We start from the raw sequence: 23,757 nt of genomic DNA on the forward strand, positions 1-23,757 counted from the left end.
TCGAAGATTTATATACAATATGTATACGGAATATGTTAACACATTTAATTTTATAATAAATTGTACATAATTATGTAAATTTTTACATAATTTTGTATAGTGATATTTTTATATATGAAATGTAATTACAAATAAAAAAAGAAATTTTTTTACCGGGAGACTATAAATAGACAAAAATCTAGTTAAGTAAATGAACACGCCGGAGTTTAAATCTCAGAAATCAAAGGAAGAAACTAATGCAGAGAATCAAATAGACAGATACATCTCGAGAAATGGAAGTATTGTTCTGTCTGAACATCAAAGATTATCTGATCTTCCGGTATATGTAAAGCTTCAGCGAGTTTCCGCTAATTGGATCAGTGGCCAATTGTCGCCGACTTTGTGCAATATTAATTTAAATATTAAGCCAGGTCAATTGTGTGCTGTAGTCGGTGCAGTGGGCTCGGGCAAATCATCTATATTACATCTATTATTGAAGGAATTAAATCCCGGCACGGGTTCCGTAATCTTTACGCAGGGCTCCTCGAAGTATAATTTTCCGGGCAATTTAGATATCCACTGGATACTTCACGAACAATCCAAATCTGCGTATCTCCTATGCCAGTCAAGAACCCTGGTTTTTCAATGGTACCGTAAGGGACAATATACTGTTTGGCCAATCCTATGATAAGGCTAGATACACGCAGATAATTTTCATAGTCCAAAGCAATTGTTGCGGATATTGTATAATGTTTATATATTCTATTCTGCTATTGCACGTTAGAATCAGGAATTTTTATATGACTGGTAACAATTCTTACAATTAGATCTTTCAAATCTTACGCATCAATCATTAAACATGCATTACGTCTTTGTGACTGGATATAAAAGAAGATATATTTTAGCAAGTGTTATGAATTTTTTTGAATCTTTGATCTATATGTGATTTCATTTAGATAAAAGAAAAATGTCTAATATTTCCTAATTTTGCAATTTTTATTCTTCTTTAAAGTGTCTTTTTGATCAATTGGCTAATGTTTCAGGTAGCAAATGTATGTGCCTTGACGAAGGATTTTCGACAATTTCCGCAGGGAGACATGACAATGGTCGGCGATAGAGGTGTATCTTTGTCCGGTGGTCAAAGAGCGCGAATCAATCTCGCAAGGGCAGTTTATAGACAAGCGGATGTCTATTTGCTCGACGATCCCTTGAGCGCGGTTGATACTCGTGTTGCTAGGCATCTCTATGGGAAGTGCATCATCGAATATCTCCACGGCAAAACGAGGATCCTTGTCACACATCAATTGCAATTCCTTAAAAGGGCGGATTACATTGTCGTACTGGATCGAGTGAGTAACACAGAATATTCTTTAGTTATATCTTAAATTAAAATTAAATTAATTTTAAAATTAAATTTTTAATTTTAAAAGTTTGACTATTTAATTTGTTTTAAAAAGTAAAGAATTGAGATATAATAATGACAAAAGCAAATTTAATTTATTGCTGAATGAATATTTAAAAATTTTGTTTATCGTAATGAAAACATAATTTTATTCATAACACATAAAAATTAGATAATTTCATAATAAAAATTAATAAATAATAAGATTTTTTAAATAAAAACTGGCAAAAACTTTTAAACATTTAATTTATATGTAATTTACATATAATTAATTAAAAGATAAAGGTTGAATATTGTTTAAATTAAATATCCTGATTTTGTTTTCTAAGGGTTTCGTGAAAATGCAAGGAAATTATAACGAATTAGTACAATCAAATAAAGATTTCATTGCGATGTTGGACAATTTGAACCAAGCGCCAAGAAAGGAAAAGGACATGAGAAGAGCTTCGGAAATATCTAACAGAATCACAATAACGAGACAAATATCAAGATTATCGACAACTTCCATCGCTGTAAGATGATCACTCGTTATTTATAATAAAAAAATATAGAAACTGAAAAAAATATATTTTACATTAGATTTGTTTAATAAAAATAGATAGCACGAAAAATAAAAATAGAAAAAAGGACATGAATAAAAATAAAAATACAAAATAATTTTAAAAAATATCTGTATTTTTGCGCATAAAAGATTGTATTAATTAAACTACAACTAATTGTATTAATTAAAAGCCATTCTAATTATAAGCTCGAAATAAGCCACGACTCTGTTTAATTTATTTAAAAAGTATATAAGCATTTTCACTCTAATAAATTATCGCTTCCTGGACTTGTAATTTCTTTTCTCGGTTCTTGCAAAGAGTTAACGATTTTTATATTCCAGGAAGAATTTTAAACAGATTTTCGAAGGATATGGGCATTATGAACGAATGGCTGCCCAAATTGATGTTGGAGGCGATTCAGGGGTTTTGCGTAGTATGTGGTATAATGATCATGGAGGCGATAATTAATCAATGAATGCTGATATTGATAGCCATATTGATAGCTAGTCATCTTGTTTTTCTTCGCTACGAAATCTTATATGAAGATTGGTCAAACGTCTCGAAGGCGTAAGTAAGTACAATATATTAGAGCAAGTAATACGTTATTAGATAAAAATGCGGCGTATATTACATTTTTGATGTCTAAATTCGTGGACTCCTGCCAAAGAATTCATATTTTTAAGTTATTCATATTTTTACATTACCCATTACATTAACAAACTTTTTAAAAGTTTTTTTGAATATGTTTTTGCGTTTTTAGTGAAGAGTCCCATATTCTCGTACGTAAATGCTACTCTGAATGGTTTGCCGACGATCAGAAGCAGCGGCATTGAAATCGAGAAATTAATGTAAAAACGAGTTGATGAGTTGCAAGATCCTCACAGCGGCATATGGTATCTCTTTTTAACATGCGTGACAGCCTTTGCTATCGTTGTGGATTTAATAATGTGCCTGTTCCTGGCCTGCATTTGCTTTTCTCTAATACCAATGAATGAGACTGGTAAATTATATCTAATTAATTAATAGGTTATTAGATAATAAGAGTTAAATTTTTTTCTAAGGATTTCATAAAGATATAAGAAGCTACAATTTAGAAGAATTAATTAGTAGAATTAAAGAAGCTTTTAGTTTCAATCCTTATTTCTGCGTGTAATTCTTTTTCTTCAAATAATTGTAAGTTCTCTTTGTTCTTTATACTACAGGCAATGTAGCCGGCAGCAAAGCAGGTCTAGCAATATCGCAGTCATTGATCCTAATCGTTTGTCTTCAATACACCATAAAACAGTTTAGCGAGTCGGTGTCACTGATGACCTCCGTGGAAAGGATTCTTCAGTATACGAACCTTCCTAAGAAGGAATTTATTACTTCGGACAATCCACCGCCATCTACATGGCCATCCCAAGGACAATTGATCTTGAAGGATGTCAACATGAAATATCATATGGATGATCAATCAGTTTTGTAGGTATAAAATAAACCGTCTGTTTATTCTTACAAACATTATTTGTGTTTTTTCGGGCTTTACAGAATCTGAACGTATCCATCGAGCCAGGCTGGAAAGTTGGCGTGGTTGGACGAACTGGCGTCGGCAAGTCCTCCTTGATCTCAGCGCTCTTTCGCTTGTTCAATGAAGGTCTAAAAGGCGAGATCAAGATCGATGGTCGAGACACAAGCACGGTGGGCCTAAGTGAACTGCGCTGCAAAATACTTCATTATACCACAGGAACCTGTGCTCTTTTCGGAAAGTTTACGTTACAATCTGGATCCGTTTAATCAGTACGATGATTTGAAGCTGTGGGAGGTGTTGCGGCAAGTCGAGCTGAATGATGTCACGCTGGACCACGATATCTTCTCTGGCGGTCATAACTTCAGCGTCGGTCAGAGGCAATTCATATGCCTGGCCAGAGCTATCTTGAGAAACAAGATCGTTTATTCGTTCTCGATGAAGCTACGGGCAACATGATTCGCAGTGAGTCTTTATGATTCTTTAGAATTGTATTTAAATATCATTTGGTGAAGACAATAAATTTTGATTGATTAATTATATATTAATAAATTCTCCATAGCAAATGAAATCACAGTAATCACAACAAAGTCATGATGACGTACAAATATTTACCTTGTCACGGGTGTGTGATACGACAGTAAAATCATTATATTGTACAAATGTCCGCTTTGTTACAAGTGTAACATCATTATACAGATGAATTAAAAGTTATTTATTATGTTATGACACATACAGATCAAGATAATAATGTGGTGTAGCCTTTGATGATTTTATAGTAATATCACAAGTGTTGTAACTATTGAGAGTTTATTGTAATATAAACGTGACTTTTTTGCTATGAGGTATAGCAATAAATTACTATATGTAAATAATTCAAATTTTCTATTATTTAGTTGCTACTTTTGCAAATAATTGCGAATGATATAAAGTATTTTCACAGTATGTTACAAGGTTTGTTTTATATTAAATTCGAGATTAATAGAAAGCAAATTTTTTCAAATTAAATCGGATTGGTAGACATTTTTTTTAAATTATATAATTTGTATCTGTAATTTACAACGCAGAGAGAGAGAGAGAGAGAGAGAGAGAGAGAGAGAGAGAGAGAGAGAGAGAGATTTCAAAACTTAACATGTTTATAAATTTGCATCCCTGAATTTGAAACTCTATTTCTAGCACGCATGCTTTAATTCAGGATACAATAAGGAGCAGTTTTAAAGAATTCACCGTTATCACGATTGCACATCGTTTGAATACGATTATTGATAGCAATCGGATCATTGTGATGGAGAACGTTCTATCGTGGTAAGTTTTTCCGTTTTAACAATTAAAATGTGAATGGGTTAAGAAGAATATTGATTTTGTAAAACAAAATTAAGAGATATAATTTTCTATGTAACTATCTAAAAAGTTTGTTTATAATCATTTTGGTTAATAGCATGATCAGTTCACTTTCTGAAAGATGTTTAGAATAAAATTCATTCTAAAAAGTAAAATTTTATTCTTTAAGATTGAATATTTATTATTATTCTTATTCAAGATCAACTTAATTTTTACTCTTTAGAAAGAAAATTTACTTCAAATTATTTAGAAAATTTAAAATTGATTTTTTTATTATTAACAATATACTTTTTTCTAAAAATTCAATGTTACGTATACAAAGAATAATCGACGAGCTTTTTTGGAAAATTTTGTAATATCCTGAAGAAAAGTCTTTATATGCATTTGATAATTAGAATTATCATGTGAATAGGAATTTGGTTGCCCATATGGGCTGTTACACGACAAACCAAATGGTTACTTTTCACAAATGGTGAAGAAGATGGGCAATCAGATGGCGCAAAGTCTTTTAGAACAGGCAAAAAAGGCTTACGAGAAGAATAACGATCATTGTGAATTGAATTTGTCGCCACAAAATACTGAGTGAGAACGACACTATGCTTACAGAACAGACCACTTTATAGATTTTCTACTTCTAAAAATCTCATACTAAAAATATATATACTATATATTGTACATAAAGTTATTTATATACGAGTATATTTCTACTTGTTCTCTTATGTCAGTTAGCACACGATCATATTTAAAAAGAAAGAGTAAAACAAAGAAGAGAGCTATACTACGAAGATCACATAAATCGAGAATAAGACGTAACTGTATGTTTAGTATTATTTGCTAACTTCTAATAATTTCAGTTTTATTTACTGCCACATTATAAGGCAAATGTGTTATATCTATTGACCGATATCTAAAGACCGATTAGAATTAAATATGTTATTTTTTTATTTTTGTCAGCGTATAACAAAATAAAACATGATAAATACTTATCTCTTATATGAAATCTTAACTCTTATATAAAAACATTTTTTAGTATGTATTTATGTATTTCAAGTTTATTTTTATCTTTTGTTTAATTATTTTTCAAATTTATTCACTACATATTATAGAACTTTAATTTACTATATCTTCTAAATCAATACCGTCTCGCACTTTTTATGAGTAATCATTCAGAACATTCTCCTCTACATTATATCAAAAGGACATTCGAATCGGTGACGTGTCACCTAAAATGCATATTTACCAAAATTGCTTTACGGCTTTTATAGGAGGTAGTAAATATTATTAGATTTCATAAAAAAAATCGATATCATGCTCTCAATTGAAATTAAATCCAAAGTGGATAAAACATTTGGTGAACTGATCCGCAATTAGTACATAGAATCTAATTGTGGATAATTGTCATTACTTAATTTAATTAAAATTAAAACATACAAGACAGTATCGAAATGAAATAAGATCATCCATAATGTAATCTATATGACCAATCATAATTACTAAACATCTCACAAAACATTTGATAAAACGTTCTGAATAAAAATATGAATTTTTTTTTCCAAGGATCCACAACTGATGGATTAATATACGTACTTATAAATAAAAATTCCGTGAAAAAAAGGCAATCTAATCTAGATTATCTGTGTCCATTTTATTGTTTAATACTTGTTGGTTTAACGGCATTTACATACGTTATCCCCCAGTGTACAAATCTTACAGTGTAGTTCTCACAAAGTTTCTAAAGGAACTGCGAAAACTATTTCTGAAAATCTTATAAAAAATATTAAAACGTATTTGTGTCTCATGCAGCAAGAACTAATTCAGTTAAAATACTAGCCGACGATTCAGAGAAACTATGACACAGACGTTAGAAAGAGCGCTGGCACCATTATTGATCATTGGATCGTTTTGTAATTTGTGCATGATCGAATATCCTCGTGGACAACCTAGGGCGTATCTTTCTTGCCTATACCATATGCTTTGGCCAAATGCGCGCGCGCGTGTGTGTGTGTGAGTGAGTGGGTGGGTGTGTGTGTGGGTGTGCGCGCGTGCGCGCGCAGGCTCGCGTATGTGTATGATTTAACTAATGCTTCATCAATCATTACATCATCTTAGTCTGGTTTTTTGCTGGTAGGCTACAAGTAACAGCAGTTTTGCTGACGCCTCTAACCATTTGCAAGCTACCATAGTATATTGTATCATATTTTATGTTTATGTTTATGTTTATTACTTTGTTAACATGTAATCTTTTTCATAGAGTTGTGCAATGAACTAAATTAAATTTAAAAAAAAATTTTTGTAACAGATCAATTTTAATGCTTACGTTATTATAACATAACTTTTTATCTGTCACATTTTCTATACACATTGCAACAACAATTTTTACTCAAATATAAAATTACAATAATTTTGTTCTGTGTCGCATAATCGATCAATATGATTTTTTTAAAGGAATTGAAAACGTGTTTACGTAAACTTGCTATAGTAGACGACTCATTGGAAGCCCTCGGAGCGCCAAAGGAATACCAAAGACTATGTAACTGGATAATATAATAGTTGGATGGATTTTATACATTTTTTATCATTCAACATGTACTTATTTTACTACTATTTCTGTTTTGCATTATGACGTAACATTTTAGAGTTTAATGTTAAGTACATTTCGGTATAATTACTCGGAAAACGTCATTATCTTAAGTATTACGATTTCTGCAGCTATTCTTGGGTTAGTATTACACATGTGTATACATTTATTTTGTAAGCTATTTTTATTGACATTGTGGGCCAAAATATTTACATTGTGAAACACTTAAAAACCTGTCGTAACATATAAAAAAGAGAGCCCACCACCATCAGTGACTATGACCTTGACGACATATGTATGTTATCTGTATTGTCTGTACACAACATGTAAATACAATACTTATTTTGAGTATTAAAAATATACTAAAAAAACAATTATTTAAAATAAATACTTAATTACTACTTTTTATTATTAAAAATTTGTAAGAGATGGGCATCTTTAAAAAATGTTGTGAAGGAAGTAAGGTTGAGTAATGTAATTGAATAAACATACTATCAGAATTTTTATCTTCAATGAACTTAATCTTGACATATATTATCATAAGAAAGTAACAACAAAAGCAACGGTAAAATTGTAACATAAAAAGAATAGTAAATTAAGTGGTATCGGATATCAGATATTCGTCGTCAAATTCTTCTTGGATATCCAATTATTCGATCGGATTTTCCGACTATCCTTCTGCATATCTGGAAAAAGGATTCCAGAGAAAAAAAATGGCATGGTCCTTTAATCAAAGATGCTTCAAATAAAAGTTTTTTAAGGAGGTCTTTACGTTAATCTAAGAATCAATTTTGAAGGCATTCTTTGAGAATTTTTTTAATAAATAATAATTTAAGTATACTTAAAAACTAATACAGGTCTAGATAGTGCGTACAATATACGTGTAAAAAAATATTTTTTGTAATGTTAACTTTTTACAGAATACTAATAAGATGGCGCTGAAATTAGGTCTGTACCGCTAACACGATCAAACGGTGATCAAGGAATCGTATCATTGGTCAAAAAATAAACTTTCTTAATGAGTGGACTTGTAATTCTCGCTCGGACGAAGATAATTAATGTCATATGCATATTTTCAAAATGGCAACAGTTTGAAAAAATAATTTGAATTTTTCTAATTTTTTTCCTTTTATTTGACCTTCAAAAAAATAGAAAAAATTAATGTAGACTATTAATTCTAGTTTCGGAGATAATGACATGTTCTCTAAGTATAATGGTAAAAGTATAAATCAGTCGGACTAATAATTTTTTTAGAATCGTGATCACCATATTCACAAACACAGTTTTGTGCAAAACGTGTATAAAGTTTGAAATATTTTAGTTACAAGTACCTTTCCGTTTTCTGTTAGAAACGAAAATGATGCTCAGAAGGAAATGAAACTTGGTTCTATTGAAGAGAAACGTTCTAGAATGGTTTTGAAAGGTTGAATATAAATAATGTCGAGCGTCGGTTGTAGCAATTAATTGAAAATCAATAAATACAACGAATATGCATTCCTAAAAAAACAAATTAATATTAAATATACCAATATTTCTGCATCTCAATTCAAAATTTTTATTAACATCACCATTTTACCAATAAAACTCAACGAAAAAGGAAAAGAATAATTAACGACATAAAATAAAAATCACTATATAATAACGAAAGGTAAATTACTTACTATACCCTTATTTAAAAACAATATTTATCTACCGCTCATAATATAAATTTACTACATAAAATATTCCAGATGAATAAAATCTATGAGAAATTATCATTAAATATCCCCCTACTCCGGGGGACTATACCTTAAAAGTTATTAGACTACATAATATCAAATTTGTATGGAAGAATAATCCACCATACTTTTTCATATCTACCTGAACTAAACAAAATTCCAGCCATAACTCTGCCAATAATCCTTAATCTAAAAATAATATATCTATACTTTAAACTATTATAATTTTATAATATATTAGGTTGTTCGAAAAGTAATTTCGTTTTTTCTTATGAAAATGAAAGACGATTTTCAATCAGACGCGTTTCAAATGACCATGAACGGTCGAATTCAATAAATTTAATCTCTCAGCGATCTCACGAGTTGTTATTCGCCGGTTTGCATCAATTAATGCCTTTATTGTGTCTTCATCAGCTTCAACTGGCCTTCCAGAACGTGGTGCATCTTCAACATCAAAATTGCCGGATCGAAATTTTGCAAACCAGTTTTGGCACTGGCGTTCTGTCAATACATCTTCTCCATACACATCGGATAATTTTTTTCTTGCTTGAACAGCATTTTTACTTTTTCGATAGTAAAAAAGTAAAATATGCCGAAAATGCTGCTTTTTACTTTCATATTTGATAGGGCACCAACCAAAAACTACTGCGTAGAATCAATCGAACTTTTTTCACAAGCAAGCCTTGCTATATCAGCTGTCAAAATATATAATGATTATGCAGCTTAAATGTGAAGTTGGCTGTGAAAAAATACAATAAGTCCTTTGTTGGGAAAAAACGAAATTACTTTCCAAACAACCTCTAATATTATAAAATTATATATATATTAACCAAATTAACCCACATCTCTCCATCTATAATAACTCTAGCTAAAATTATAAATCCATATACGGGAGTCTCAACGTGGGCCTTAGGTAATCAAATATAAATTAAACAAATAAATATTTTAATTAAAAAAGCCATATAAATTATTAAAAACTTCTTAAAAGTAAAATTATATCACTCCATAAGTTTTACTATTAATCTCAATTTTACAGTTATTCCATATAGTATGTATAATATATACATATTAAAAATATAATATATAAACCAAATAATAATAAGTAACGAGCAAAGTAAGAGTTAACACGTTTCTTTGAAATTAACAAAAGAATATATTTCAATTAACAAAGGTAAAATTACATAACATTACAAGTTTTGGCTACCTGATTGAGCTCTCTTCAGACATTAACATAATGAAAAAATCGCAGAACAAAATCAATTATTGTATGGAAATAATGTCGAACTCTACATTAAGACTCACCCGAACTGTAAATGTTATGAATATGCGATCATTTGCGATAATTGATTTTGTTCTGCAATTTTTTCGTTATGTTAATATCTGAAGAGAGCTCAATCCTGTAGCCGAAACTTGTAACGTTATGTAATTTTACCTTTGTTAATTGAAATATATTCTTTTGTTAATTTCGAAGAATCATGTTGACTCTTACTTTGCCCATTACTTATTATTATTTGGTTTGTATAGAAAGAGTCCTTTGATTTGTTACTTAAAAATATATACTCATAAAGGAAATGAAATTAATAATATATATATCATTATATAATATGAGGCCTTAATACGTTCAGGATTACTTTCTCAATAAATAATTTAAAAAAATAGAAATTAATCTAACTTCAAATATTAAATAAAATAAAATTAAATCTATAAATATAAAAAAAACATAACTAATACTAACAATATATTAACAAAAATTAATATATATAACTTTAAATTCCTATACTCTTTTAAACATATAAGTTCAAAATTCACACACACACACACACACACACACACACACACACACACACACACAAAATCTTAATATATTACTAACATTATAGAATAATAATTACACTCTACTCTCTTATAATAATATTAAACCATTAAACATCTTTATGCATAAATATAAAAATAAAAAATAAACTAAATAAATAATGTAAATTATAATAATGTTACGTCCGGACTCCACGGTTCTTTTTTTACTAAAAACTTTCGTCATCACAAAAAATTGTTGACCAGTAGACCATCTGTTACAATAGCGACGAGCCAAACAACATTTTAAACTAATAACCCCTTCGGGACAAAACCGTTGGGTTAGATATTGGAACCAAGTGCCAAATAGGCGAACCTTATCCCGAGGAACGGGAAGAACAATAGATTAGGATTATAAAATGAAACAGCAGCTGTGAGCAATAAATGACATGTGGCTCGAACCTATTGGATATCCGGCAAATGGTCGATGACGAAAGTTGTCTTAGACACATACCCCTGTATCACATTTCATAACCGATATCCCTAATCCTAACCCTAATTCTGGATTGGCCCAGCAGCACACGTGTGCTCTGCTCTCGGCATCACTAACTCGCCAATATAAAAAGAGAGGCCCTCCACGAGGAACGGCATTCGGCAGTCAGCAGCCAGAAGATAATAGTGATCGGTTGCCAGTATTAATTGTCAGTTAGATTTTCAAACTAAACCCTCCAGGTTTGCGACTAGAACCGTTCTCGTTTAACTCCATCTCCTTGAGACTTGAACAAAAGTGACTATAGTCTCCACATCCGAGTGGCAACCTTCCGTGTGGTGCTGGGACCACCAATTTCGGCTGTTTGATCCGCCCACACCCGCAGAACAATAGTAAGTCCCATCCACACACACACACACACACACACACACACACACACACACACACACACATACACACACATATGTGTGTATAAAAGAACCAACCACTATAATTGATACTAAATTATAGTGCCGCGCTCGAACCGTCCCTTCAAAGGGTAACTTCGAAGCCGGGCCTATCGAGAGGCACGGAGACTCTTGGACGAAGAGTACAAGAGGTATCTCGGGAACTCACAAGAGCAGAGTCGTTCGGCCGAGGATCGCCTACCACCACTACCATCCTCGTCACCACCGGCTCCGCCGGCTAATCACCCCGAAGTTGTACCTCTTCCGCCTCGAACACCTTCATCTCCTCAGCTACCCCCTTTCCCTCCCCCTCAATCTCCTTCACCCGCGTTTTCTGACGCACTCACAGAAAGAATCTTGCCCGATACTCCTCCACAATCATTCAATTCATCCCACCCAATTTCCCCCAGAAGTCCATCTCCGACTAACTCCACGGACAGCGTGGAGTTCTTAGAGGAAATTCTTCCACCCCCACCCAGATCCTACTTCCGGATCCTAGAGAGTGACACTTTTGAGTCACTCATCTCCCAATTTCTGCGGATTACTACCACATCTATCTCTCAAGGGGCCTACACAATCGGCCCTCATTATTTCGATCCTCTGGAAATCCGCCATGCCATCACTGGTCAAGCCTCAACCTCCAGTATCCCTGTATTCCTTCCGAATTCCACCCATGCAATCCTAGTTCCAGTCAAATTCTTCAATAATCTTTTCCCTCCTTCCTCCGTTTCTATCCATGAAATAGATTAAACCTTGTGTCCCCACGTCATCCTAAAACCTGATTCTCTGAGGAATCAATGTATGTACATAAAACGAATAATAGTATACCGAATAGACAGCAGCGTCATTAGTAACTATATTAATGTATAGATTAGTTATAATAAACATGCCTATTATTATATAAAAGACAAGAATGTTTTTCTAATCTTTTGGTTAACGACAATAAACAATGCTAATAATTATTCTTCTCATTCTCGTTATTCAATTTTAAAATTCCTAATAAAACCTCGTCTGTGTTAGCATAACAACCGCTAGTCTCGGGGAAGGAAAACTAGTTGCAGTAGTGATCCCCGGGGTGGGTGGGTCCCAATCACCACGACACAGCGCGTCCTCGGGTTGCGGATAGAGGAAAAGCCTCGCTATCTCGGTTGAGGATAGAGGCTAGCTGCGAATAAATTGAATAAGCAGTCGCGGACAGCCGATTGGAATGGTCCTCCTGTTTGGGGGTTGGGCGTGGGTTTGATAGGCTCACACCGTGAAACGACTTTATCTTGAAACAACCAAAACTCGCCATGGATTCTTCTGGGGTAAAATTTTCCGGAGGTAAACTAGTCCCCCGTTCGGATCTCCGGGTGGGGACTACCTCGGGGAACTCATGTCGTATAAAGTCAAAACGCGGGAGAGACTTCAAAGTGGGTACGTGGAACGTCCGAAGTCTTTACAGACCTGGGGCGTTTCAATCGATGGTCGGGGAGGTCGAAAGGTACGGGGTAGAAGTTGTCGCGTTGCAAGAAACAAGATGGGCCGGGGAGGGTTCGCTTAATGCGGGTTCGTACACGCTTCACTATGGAGGGTCGGAGATCCATAGTCTTGGCATCGGTTTTATGATTAATAGGAAAATCTTATCCGCGGTAAAAGACATTAAATTTATAAACGAAAGATTAGGATTGCTCGTTGTGCAGGGCCGATGGTACAAGATCGCGATAATCAACGTACACGCGCCGACGGAAGATAAAGATGGCGAAATTAAAGACGGGTTCTACGAAGAACTCGAACACCTCGTGGATCAATTACCGAACGATTACATGAAAATAGTCGTGGGAGATTTTAACGCGAAAATCGGTAAAGAGGACATTTTTAGACCAACGATCGGGCTCGAAAGTTTGCACGAGGAAAGTAACGATAACGGAGTGAGGGTAATTAACTTTGCGACCGGCAAAAATCTTATCGTCAAAAGCACGTATTTTAAACACAAAAATATCCATAAACAAACTTGGATTTCCCCGGATGGAGGCACGCGTAACCAAATTGATCACGTTCTTGCAGATAAACGGCGTCACACGAACGTACTCGATGTCAGGTCTTATAGGGGGGCGGATTGCGACTCGGATCACCTCTTTGTAATTGCCAAAATCAGGGAACGTCTTTCGCTAAACAAAACTAACGGGCAGTTGTTTGGAACTAAACGTCTAAATGTACAAGGTTTGATCGAGGGAGAAAACGGAATAAAATACGCGGTCGAAGTAACGAATAGACTCGCGGCTTCAAAGGAAATAGATGAATCGGATGATAACACGGTTGATAAACACTGGGAAAACGTACGAGACGCGATAGTAAAATCGGCGGAGGCCACGGTTGGTTTTTGTAAAAGGAACAAAAACAAGCCGTGGTTTGACGAAGAATGCGTAAAAATTGTTAAAGTACGAAACGAAGCGCGCATCACGTGGTTGGCTCAAAATACGAAGGAAACTCGGGATCAGTTTCTTAAGATTAGGCAAGAGGCTCATAATATGTTTAAAATTAAGAAGCGTCAATACTTAAAACGTAAAATTGAAGAAATAGATGAAAATTGTAAAAGCAGTAACGTACGAGGCACGTACATGGGGATAAATAATTTTAGAAAGGGATTCCAAGCTAGGACGGAAATGGTGAAAGATGAGAACGATAATTTAGTTACGGATACAACGGCAGTTTTAAACACATGGAAAAATTATTTTGATCGGTTATTGAATGTCGAATCTGAAAACGACCGGGAAATAGAGAATTTTGAGTATCACACGGCTGAACCTAGGATTAACGAACCGACAATTTCAGAAGTAGAAAGCGCGATTAAAAAATTAAAAAATCACAAAGCACCGGGTAATGACTTGATTCCGGCGGAACTGATTAAATGGGGGGGAAGTAGATTGATAGAAGAAATTCAGAAATTAATTATCTTAATATGGAATAAAGAAGCATTGCCGGAACAATGGAAAGATTCAATTATAATCCCGATTTTCAAAAAGGGGGACAAAATGAGTTGTAATAATTACCGGGGTATCTCACTTTTACCTACATGCTATAAAATTCTGTCGAATATTTTATTAATGAGGCTTGTACCATATGCAGATGAGATAATTGGAGATCATCAATGCGGCTTTAGGAGAAATAGATCGACTGCGGACCAAATCTTTACTATTCGGCAAATCTTGGAGAAAAAATGGGAATTCGACCAATCGGTACATCAACTTTACATTGATTTTAAAAAAGCGTATGATTCGATAAAACGGGAGAAAATGTATGAAATTTTAACTCGGTGGGGGATACCCAAAAAATTGGCTAACTTAGTCCAAGTTTGTTTAAAAGATACCAGAGGTAGAGTAAGAATAGGTAATCAAATGTCGGAAACTTTTAATATTCATAGCGGATTAAAGCAGGGGGATGCATTGTCACCTCTTCTGTTTAATCTAGTATTGGAATATGCTATTAAAGAAATGCAGAAGAGTAATGATGGTTTGCAGTTGAACGGTACAACACAAATATTAACATATGCGGACGATATTGCTTTGTTGGGAGATAATAAAGAAACACTAATAAATAACGCTAAAATTCTATTAGATAAAACGAAAGAACTGGGGCTGCAAATAAACGTTGAAAAAACTAAATATATGGTCACTGATAGAATTCAGAATATTCATAATAACGGAAACCTGGTCGTCTGTGATAAAATTTTTGAACGGGTTAGCAATTTTAAGTATTTAGGATCGATTTTAAACCAAACTAATGAAATAAGAGAAGAGCTCAAGAGAAGAATTAATTTGGGGAATGCGTGCTTCTATTCGGTTAAGAAACTACTCGGTTCGCGGATATTGTCTAGGCGCTTAAAAATTAGAATTTACAGAACGATTATTTTACCGGTAGTCCTTTATGGCAGCGAAGCGTGGTCACTTACATTACAAGACGAGAAAAGATTTAGGGCTTTCGAAAATAAAGTACTTCGAAAAATCATCGGGGCAAAACGCGATGAGGAAACGGGCGAATGGAGAAAATTACACAACGCAGAATTACATCAATTATATAATAGTCCGGATATTATTAATGTCATAAAATCGCGTCGATTAAGATGGGCAGGTCACGCGGCGCGTATGGATGAGAATCGAATCGCATATAAAGTACTAATTGATAAACCGGATGGGAAGAGACCATTGGGTAGACCAAGACGTAGATGGGAGGAAAATATTAGAATGGACCTTAACGAAATGGGGTACGAGGGTCACAAATGGAGGGATCTGGCTCAGGGACGGGAACAGTGGCGGGATTTGGTATTTGCGGCAATGAGCTTTCGAGTTCCTAACGCCTAATAATAATAATAATAATAATAAAACCTCGTAATCATTAAACCTTGCCCTTTCAAGGCTTGCACGTGGTCCATTCCCGAGTTAAAGGGATTTTTCCCTGACTCGAAATTCGGACCGGCGATCGCTCCGCTCGTAGGAAACAGGCGTCATAGCGTCTTCAGAGACGTTGACCCATATTCCGAAGCGGACAATAAAAAGGGTGCGTTCGACTTGCGGTGTTTGCTTCCAGACAAATACCTGCGAGACTAGAGTCTGACCGTCCTTCCACGCTCCATCCTTTCTACTCCCTTCTCTCTCTCTAAATTCATTTTTCCGAAGTTTGGACGTAATAATAAAACACAATTATACTATTATTTAATATAATTATAAAATTCATAAATATGATTATTACAATAAATTTTATCATAAAACTATTTTTATTATAATATATTCTATTATATAAATTAATCATTTAATATAAATTTAACTTTAGAACTTTTCCATTTTATTACTATTACCCCTTAAATTATGTTTTATCGCTCCTCTCCCTATCCTTCTCTAATCACACCTATTTATGTTTATCTAAAACTATCTAAAATTAAATATATAATATAAATCATTTGCTCTAAAACATACAATTATTAATAATCCCAACCCCAATACTCTTTCACGAACTCTAAAAATTAAATAATAAATAAAATAAAATTCTATTCCTATCTGCCCTATAACACTATATATAATTATTAATATATTTACTACTAATAACTCAACTATCATTAATATACGAGTAATTAATAAATTGTATGTATTAACAACAATAATATTAAAGAAAAAAATTTGTATATAAATTATAATATCTAAAAAAATGTTTTATAGATTACTAAAAAATATTAATTTTGTAAATTAAAGATATAAATAATTTAATTTATTATAAACAAAAAAAAATAAAAAAAATACACCGTTATGTTATATATTATGTACCTTTAATCTCGAAAATTAATATTCTTTTATTTAAACTATTTTTTGTTTTCGAATTCATCACTCAATCCACCCCTTCTTTTATTTTTTTTTATTTTATTAAATTTAAATTGATAAAAATAAGATTAATCTATTAATTTCTTTTACACCCCTCTTCTATAAACCAAACTAAATAAATACATAACATAAAAATAAATATAATTTTCATTATTATCTCCAAATTATTATTTAATTAAGCAATAATTTTTATATTTATGACCAAATTCTCTAATATAATTTTCCTTACTTTTCTTTTATTAATTACATTTATTATTTTAACTAACTTTTTTAATATCAGATGATTATTTTCTTAATTATTTACTCTTTTATAATATTTACTATAATATCATTTTGATAAAAAAATTACATATATACAATTATTATATTTCTAGCCTTAATTAGAAGTTTTCTTATTATTTTTTTATATTTTATTTAAGACTAATTTCAAATATAAAAAATAATTATTATACGAAACCTATACAATTTATAATATTCTTCATAAATATTTTTATACTTATAATAATAAAAATCTCCCCTAAATCTTCCCTTTTCCTCCCTCCACACTTTCACATATCCTTTATAAATTCTAATATCACTATAAATTTTTTAATTAATACTAATAAAATAATATTTGAAAACATTTTTAATATTTATTTATATTTATATAATAATATTACTTTAATTTGTAAACTTTTTTTACACATAAGTTATATTTACAATTATCAAAATTTAATCAATTAAATCTTCTTTATTACGAAAAATTAACAATTAATAATTTATTCTTGAAGCTTCTACGGGTGCTTCCTGTATAAAAGTTGTGCTTTTCGCGAGTTTCCCCCGTGTCCAGATCTATTCTTGAAATGCCAACGTTTCGTGAACCTTGCAGTCCACTTCATCAGAGCAAAGAGCAGCCTGATATTAAGCTGTTCCTTTGAGCCGTTCCTTTTTATATTACGCTACTACAATAGTTGGAGTGGTCAGGGAAAAGAAAAGAATTGTGGTGAAGGAGAGAGAGAGGAGGGGGATTTGTTAGTCTTCAATAACCGGGAGAATGGCTTTCCATATGTTTGAGATCATAAATTCGTAAAAAAGTAATAATTTTTTTCGTTTAACTAACATCAATTGTCGTTGGACGTGTGTATAAAATGAGTCGGTGAATTCATCTTTAGCACAATCTCAATTCTCACAAGAGTCATTAATTTGTCGTTTTTTGTAATAAATTAGTTCATTTAAACACACACACACACATACACACAAAACGACAACGGACCATCGAAGGTTCGAGAACAATTCAATCACGCGCGCGAGCGCAGCGCTTCGATAAACACGTCACACGCGACCATTAATCCCACGCGGATTTTCTGTCGCGCATGACTATTACGTCGAAAGTAAAGAGAAAAAATTCGAGGCGCCAATCAATATTATATAATGTCACGTAAAAATTACAATTGTGGCAAATTTTTATTGGGCATTATCAAGAGATCTCGGGCCATGAAGGCAATATACGAGGGTCGTTTGAAAAGTCCGTGCAAAGTCACTGCTGATGGCACTACTGGCGCGTATCAAGGTTAGATTTAGTTAGTAGCATCTCTTGGAGGAACACACATCAAGTTACAGCCAGATCGGTCTATTTGTTTGTGTTTGGCATTCATTTGAATCGAGGAAGTCGAGTGATTTTCAATAACGCACCAGCTCACACCTCAGCAGTTGTGGTCGCAAAATTAATGGAATTATGTTCATATTGGGGAACAAATAGTAGTCCGAGGGAGCCAAGTCTGGAGAGTAGGGGGGATGTGAGACGAGTTGGAACCCTAATTCCATTAATTTTGCGACCACAACTGCTGAGGTGTGAGCTGGTGCGTTATTGAAAATCACTCGACTTCCTCGATTCAAATGAATGCCAAACACAAACAAATAGACCGATCTGGCTGTAACTTGGTGTGTGTTCCTCCAAGAGATGCTACTAACTAAATCTAACCTTGATACGCGCCAGTAGTGCCATCAGGAGTGACTTTGCACGGACTTTTCAAACGACCCTCGTATGAGTCGATCGTCCCCGCTCTCCCTCTCTTAGTGCTCAGAGTCTCGCTATTGTATCGTTTAGAAAACCGCCGTGAAAAAACCGCTACGTAGAACCGCCGTAAAAAAAATTCCTTCAAGGACCGCCGAGAAATCGCCGCGATTTTCTATTACTATCGAATGAGATAATTCGGAAAAAGGGATTGTATGTAATACTTTGCGATAATTTTCGTCAATTTATGCTGAATTTATTGTTGTAAAGAATAAAATAAATCTTTTGTTAAACTACAAAGGACCGTAGTTCTTCTAACTTTTGTGCGTTATACTAGCCGTGTGCCGTCCTCTCGCTTCATTCGTTTGCGCGATGCACTCGCGCACATTTTCTGGCTTCCATATTTTATTTATGTTGTAGCCATTATCTCTATTTAGGATGTTTTTGTATCTCTATGGCGTCTCTATATTTTCTTGGAAAGTAATGTTGGCTATTGTGGTCGTTTTATGAAACACTATTTGATGTCCTGTTTCGATGTTGTATTCTGATAATGCTGATTGCATGGCGTGTTTTAGCCTAACATCACGTTGGTGTCCTTTTATCCGTAGGTTGACAATTTACCCGATGTTTCCAATATATACTTGTCCGCAGGAACATTTTGTATATTATTTTGTATATTCCTGCGGAGCTGAGTGGAGGTCTTTGATCTTTAGGATTTCTTAAGATTTGTCCTATCTTTCTGAGTGGTTTAAAGATAGTTCGGATATTGTGTTTGGTTAATATCTTGCCAATCCGATTTGTTGTTCCTTTGACATATGGAAGAATAGATAGAATCTTTTCGTCTGGTTGTGTGTCGACCGTCTTGTTTGCATGTTTATTGATTGTTTTGATTATGTCTTTTTTGTCGTGTCCGTTTTTCTGTAAGGCTAAAGTTTTAAGTGGTTGAGTTTTGTTTGTTGATGTTCTTTGTCAGAGATGGTGAAAGCTCTATGTACAAATGAGTTGATTGCAGACTGTTTCTGTGATGGTTGGTGATGCGACTCGGCATGTAGGTATCTATCTGTGTATGTTGATTTTTTGTATACTTGATGGTCTAAGGTACCGTCAACTTTCTTAGAGACAAGAACATCTAGGGAGGGAGGTTTTCCGTTTTCTTCTACTATATATCTATAGTGAAGTGGATATTTGGATGTTGATTGTTGAGGAAAAAAAAGAATTTACAGAGTTCGGCTCTGCCATGTCTCCATATCACGAATGTATCGTTTACATAACGGAACCAAATTTCTGATTTCTTAGGTGTTTTTCTGAGGGCCTCTTTGTTAAAATGCTCCATGAAAATGTTGTCAATTACAAGAGAAATGGAGAACCCATTGCCGCTTCTGAAATTTGTTCATGGAATTGGTTGTTATAAGAAAAGTAAGTGGTTGTTAAACAGTGCTTTATTAGTGGGATGAGGTCTGAGTGGACTTTATGTGAAGTATTACGAGGTCTGGCTATTAAATAACGAGACTGCTTATGAAAAAGAGTTTTATTTTAAAAATTATTCTACAATTGAATGCTCCCCTTCAATGTACTCCCCTCCCCTCGCCATACACCGTTCCATTCGTTTTTTCCATTGGTCAAAGCAATGCTAGAAGTCTTCTTTTGTAAGAGCATTTAGGAGCTCCGCCGATTTTCGCTTCATCTTTTCCATCGACTCGAACCGGGTTCCTTTTAAGGCAGACTTGATCTTCGGAAACAGGAAAAAGTCACAGGGTGCTAAATCAGGCGAGTACGGCGCGTGTTCGAGCACTGGAGTGCCTCTAGCGGCTAAATAACGCTTCACAGACAGCGCGTTATGGACAGGTGCGTTGTCCTGGTGTAAGATCCACGACTTGTTTTTCCACAACTCCGGCCGTTTCTTACGAACTCGCTCTCGCAGTGTTGCCAAAACTGTCAAATAGTAAGTTTGGTTTACAGTTTGACCCTCTGGAACCCATTCAGTCATCACGATGCCGTTGATGTCGAAAAAAACGATTAGCATGGCTTTAAATTTTGATTTCGACATCCTTGCTTTTTTCATTCTTGGCGATGCAGGAGTTTTCCAGTGCATGGATTGCCGCTTAGTTTCAACATCGTATTGGAATATCCAGGTTTCATCGCAAGTGATGATGTTTTCCATCAATTCAGGCTCTTCATCTAACCTCTCAAGAAAATCTGAGCAGATCTGTTGACGGACGAGCTTTTGGTCAGGGGTCAAATTTTTTGGGACCAACTTTTCTTCATGTTTAATTCGTCATGTAAAATTTTTCTGACAGTTTCTTTATCGGCGTTTACAGTCTCAGCAATCATCCGAATGCTCATACGACGATCTCCGCGCACAATTTCATTGATTTTGGTCACTGTTTGCGGAGTTGAAACAGAGACAGGTCGACCTGGACGTTGGTCATCTTCGGTGCTCTCTCGGCCTTCAGAAAACCGTTTATACCATTCGAAAACACGCGCACGAGATAGAGAATTCTCACCATAGGCCTCTTTCAACAACTTATAGCACTCAGTCGGAGTTTTTTTTAATTTAACGAGAAATTTCACATTGATCCGTTGCTCGTGTTTTTCGTCACACATTGTTATCGGCACGAGAAAAAAACAAGTTCGTTTCTAACCTCTATAGAAAAAATACTACTACTACGACAAAAACGTGTTTTCGTACTGGAATAGTAGACACTTCCAGCTATCCAACGCTGTATTCGTTTCCCACCCTACCCCTCTAGGACGCCTTCTGCGCGCGCAGTCTCGTTATTTAATAGCCAGACCTAGTATGTTTAATGTGTCTTTTATTGGAACTTGTGTGAAAATCTCTTCTATATCGAAACTTACAAGTAGTCTGTGTGACGTAGTCGAATTTTTTGGATCTTTTCTATAAAGTTCGTTGAGTTGATTATGTGTGATTCGGATTTTTCAGTAAGGAGTTATAGTGTTTGTCCTAGGAAACGGGAGTTGTATGTCGGGGAGTATATGGCGCTGACAATCGGTCTGAGGGAGATATTTGGTTTGTGTACTTTTGGTAGTCCGTATAGTTTTGGTGGGAGAGGATTTGTAGGTTTTAATGTTGATTTGGTTTTACTGGAAATATTGCTTTTCTCCATTAGGATCTTGGTGTTTTGTGCGATTGTATTAGTTGGATCTTTGTCAAGCTTTTTGTATGCTTTGTAAGAAGGTATGCGAAAGAAGGTTCTTCATCTTTTTCTTATAGTCTGATGTGTTCATGACTGTCGTGTCGGCTTGTCGGCTGGAAACACAATGATGTCTGTGTCCCTGTTAAGGTCTTGGAGAGCCAATCGCTATTGTCTAGTGATATTAGGTGGAGGGAGTTCAGCTTTGGAAAGGATATTGGTTATCTGTCTGCGGATATTATCGGTTTGTTCTGATGGGAGTCGGTAGATGGTTGACTCTATTTGGCTGATAATCTCTGCCTTTGGAATCTTTCTAGGTGCCACTGCGAAGTTAGGGCCTTTGGCAAACGCAGATTGTGTCTTGAGACAAGTCTTTGTTGGATAGGTTCTTGACGTTAAGTAGAGAGGGTTGTGGATTTTGGTGAGGAACAAGGTTTATGTATTTCTGTTTCTGCTTTTCAGAGGATTATATGTGTGTCTTCGTGGCTTGTTCGTATGCAATACTAGGGCTAATCTAGGGTTTGTCAGATATTATGCCGCAACGTGGCGGATAGGAACGGATGGAATTTAAATGTTTTATGGGAGATCTGGGCTATTTGTGAGGCTAGTTTTATGAAGGATGTTTTTGGATTTGTGAATTCTTATGTGGTCCTTGAGTTGTAGGAACTTTGGGATGATGTCATTATCCCTGCAGCGTTTTGGGAATGCCAAGTTTGATGGTTTCTTGGTTAGAGAAGACCAGAGTTTGGTGAAAGTGTTTATCTTCTCAAGGATACTCTCCCCGTAGAGGTATTTGATAATATTCTTGAAGCTTCCACGGGTGCTTTCTATATAAAAGTTATGCGTTTCGCTGGTTTCCTCTGTGTCCAGATCCATTCTTGAAATGTCAACGTTTCGTGTACCTTGCAATCCACTTTATCAGGGCGAAAAGCAGCCTGATATTGAGCTGTTCTTCCATTAGAAACTATAGCATGGGCTATCCTATTTCTCCTGTAATTGACAACATCTTCATGGCAGCATTTTAAGAAAGAGGTCCTCAGAAAACATTTAAGAAATCAGAAGTTTAGTTCCGTTATGTAGACGACACATTCGTGATATGGAGAGCTGAACTCTGTAAATTCTTTATTTTCCTCAACAATCAACATCCAAATATTCACTTCACTATAGATATAGAAGAAAACGGAAAACTTTCCTCCCTAGATGTTCTTGTCCCTAAGAAAGTTGACGGTACCTTAGACCATCAAGTATACAAAAAATCAACACATACAGATAGATACATGCCGAATCGCACCACCATCCATCACAGAAACAGTCTACAATCAACTCATTTGTACATAGAGCTTTCACCAAAGCTCTGACAAAGAACATCAACAAACATAACTCAACCACTTAAAACCCTTAGCCTTACAGAAAAACGGACACGACAAAAAAGACATAATCAACACAATCAATAAACATGCAAACAAAACA

The 23,757-nt window shown here is 34.4% G+C and overlaps 1 protein-coding gene and 1 pseudogene across 1 annotated transcript; both read left to right on the forward strand.

The window, feature by feature from the left end:
- Window positions 1–190: 190 nt before the first annotated feature.
- LOC108756070 lies at window positions 191–5,391 on the forward strand (annotated as a pseudogene).
- A 7,432-nt stretch (window positions 5,392–12,823) lies between these two features.
- LOC108756071 lies at window positions 12,824–22,672 on the forward strand. Its single transcript, XM_018499634.1, has 4 exons — window positions 12,824–14,770; window positions 14,900–15,009; window positions 22,438–22,531; window positions 22,605–22,672. The coding sequence occupies exons 1-4, from the start codon at window positions 13,084–13,086 to the stop codon at window positions 22,670–22,672; spliced, it is 1,959 nt and encodes a 652-aa protein (XP_018355136.1). The 5' UTR covers window positions 12,824–13,083.
- Window positions 22,673–23,757: the final 1,085 nt, after the last annotated feature.

The sequence above is a fragment of the Trachymyrmex septentrionalis genome, unplaced genomic scaffold (genome assembly GCF_001594115.1).
Source record: "Trachymyrmex septentrionalis isolate Tsep2-gDNA-1 unplaced genomic scaffold, Tsep1.0 scaffold93, whole genome shotgun sequence".
Classification (NCBI taxonomy): Eukaryota; Metazoa; Arthropoda; class Insecta; order Hymenoptera; family Formicidae; genus Trachymyrmex; species Trachymyrmex septentrionalis.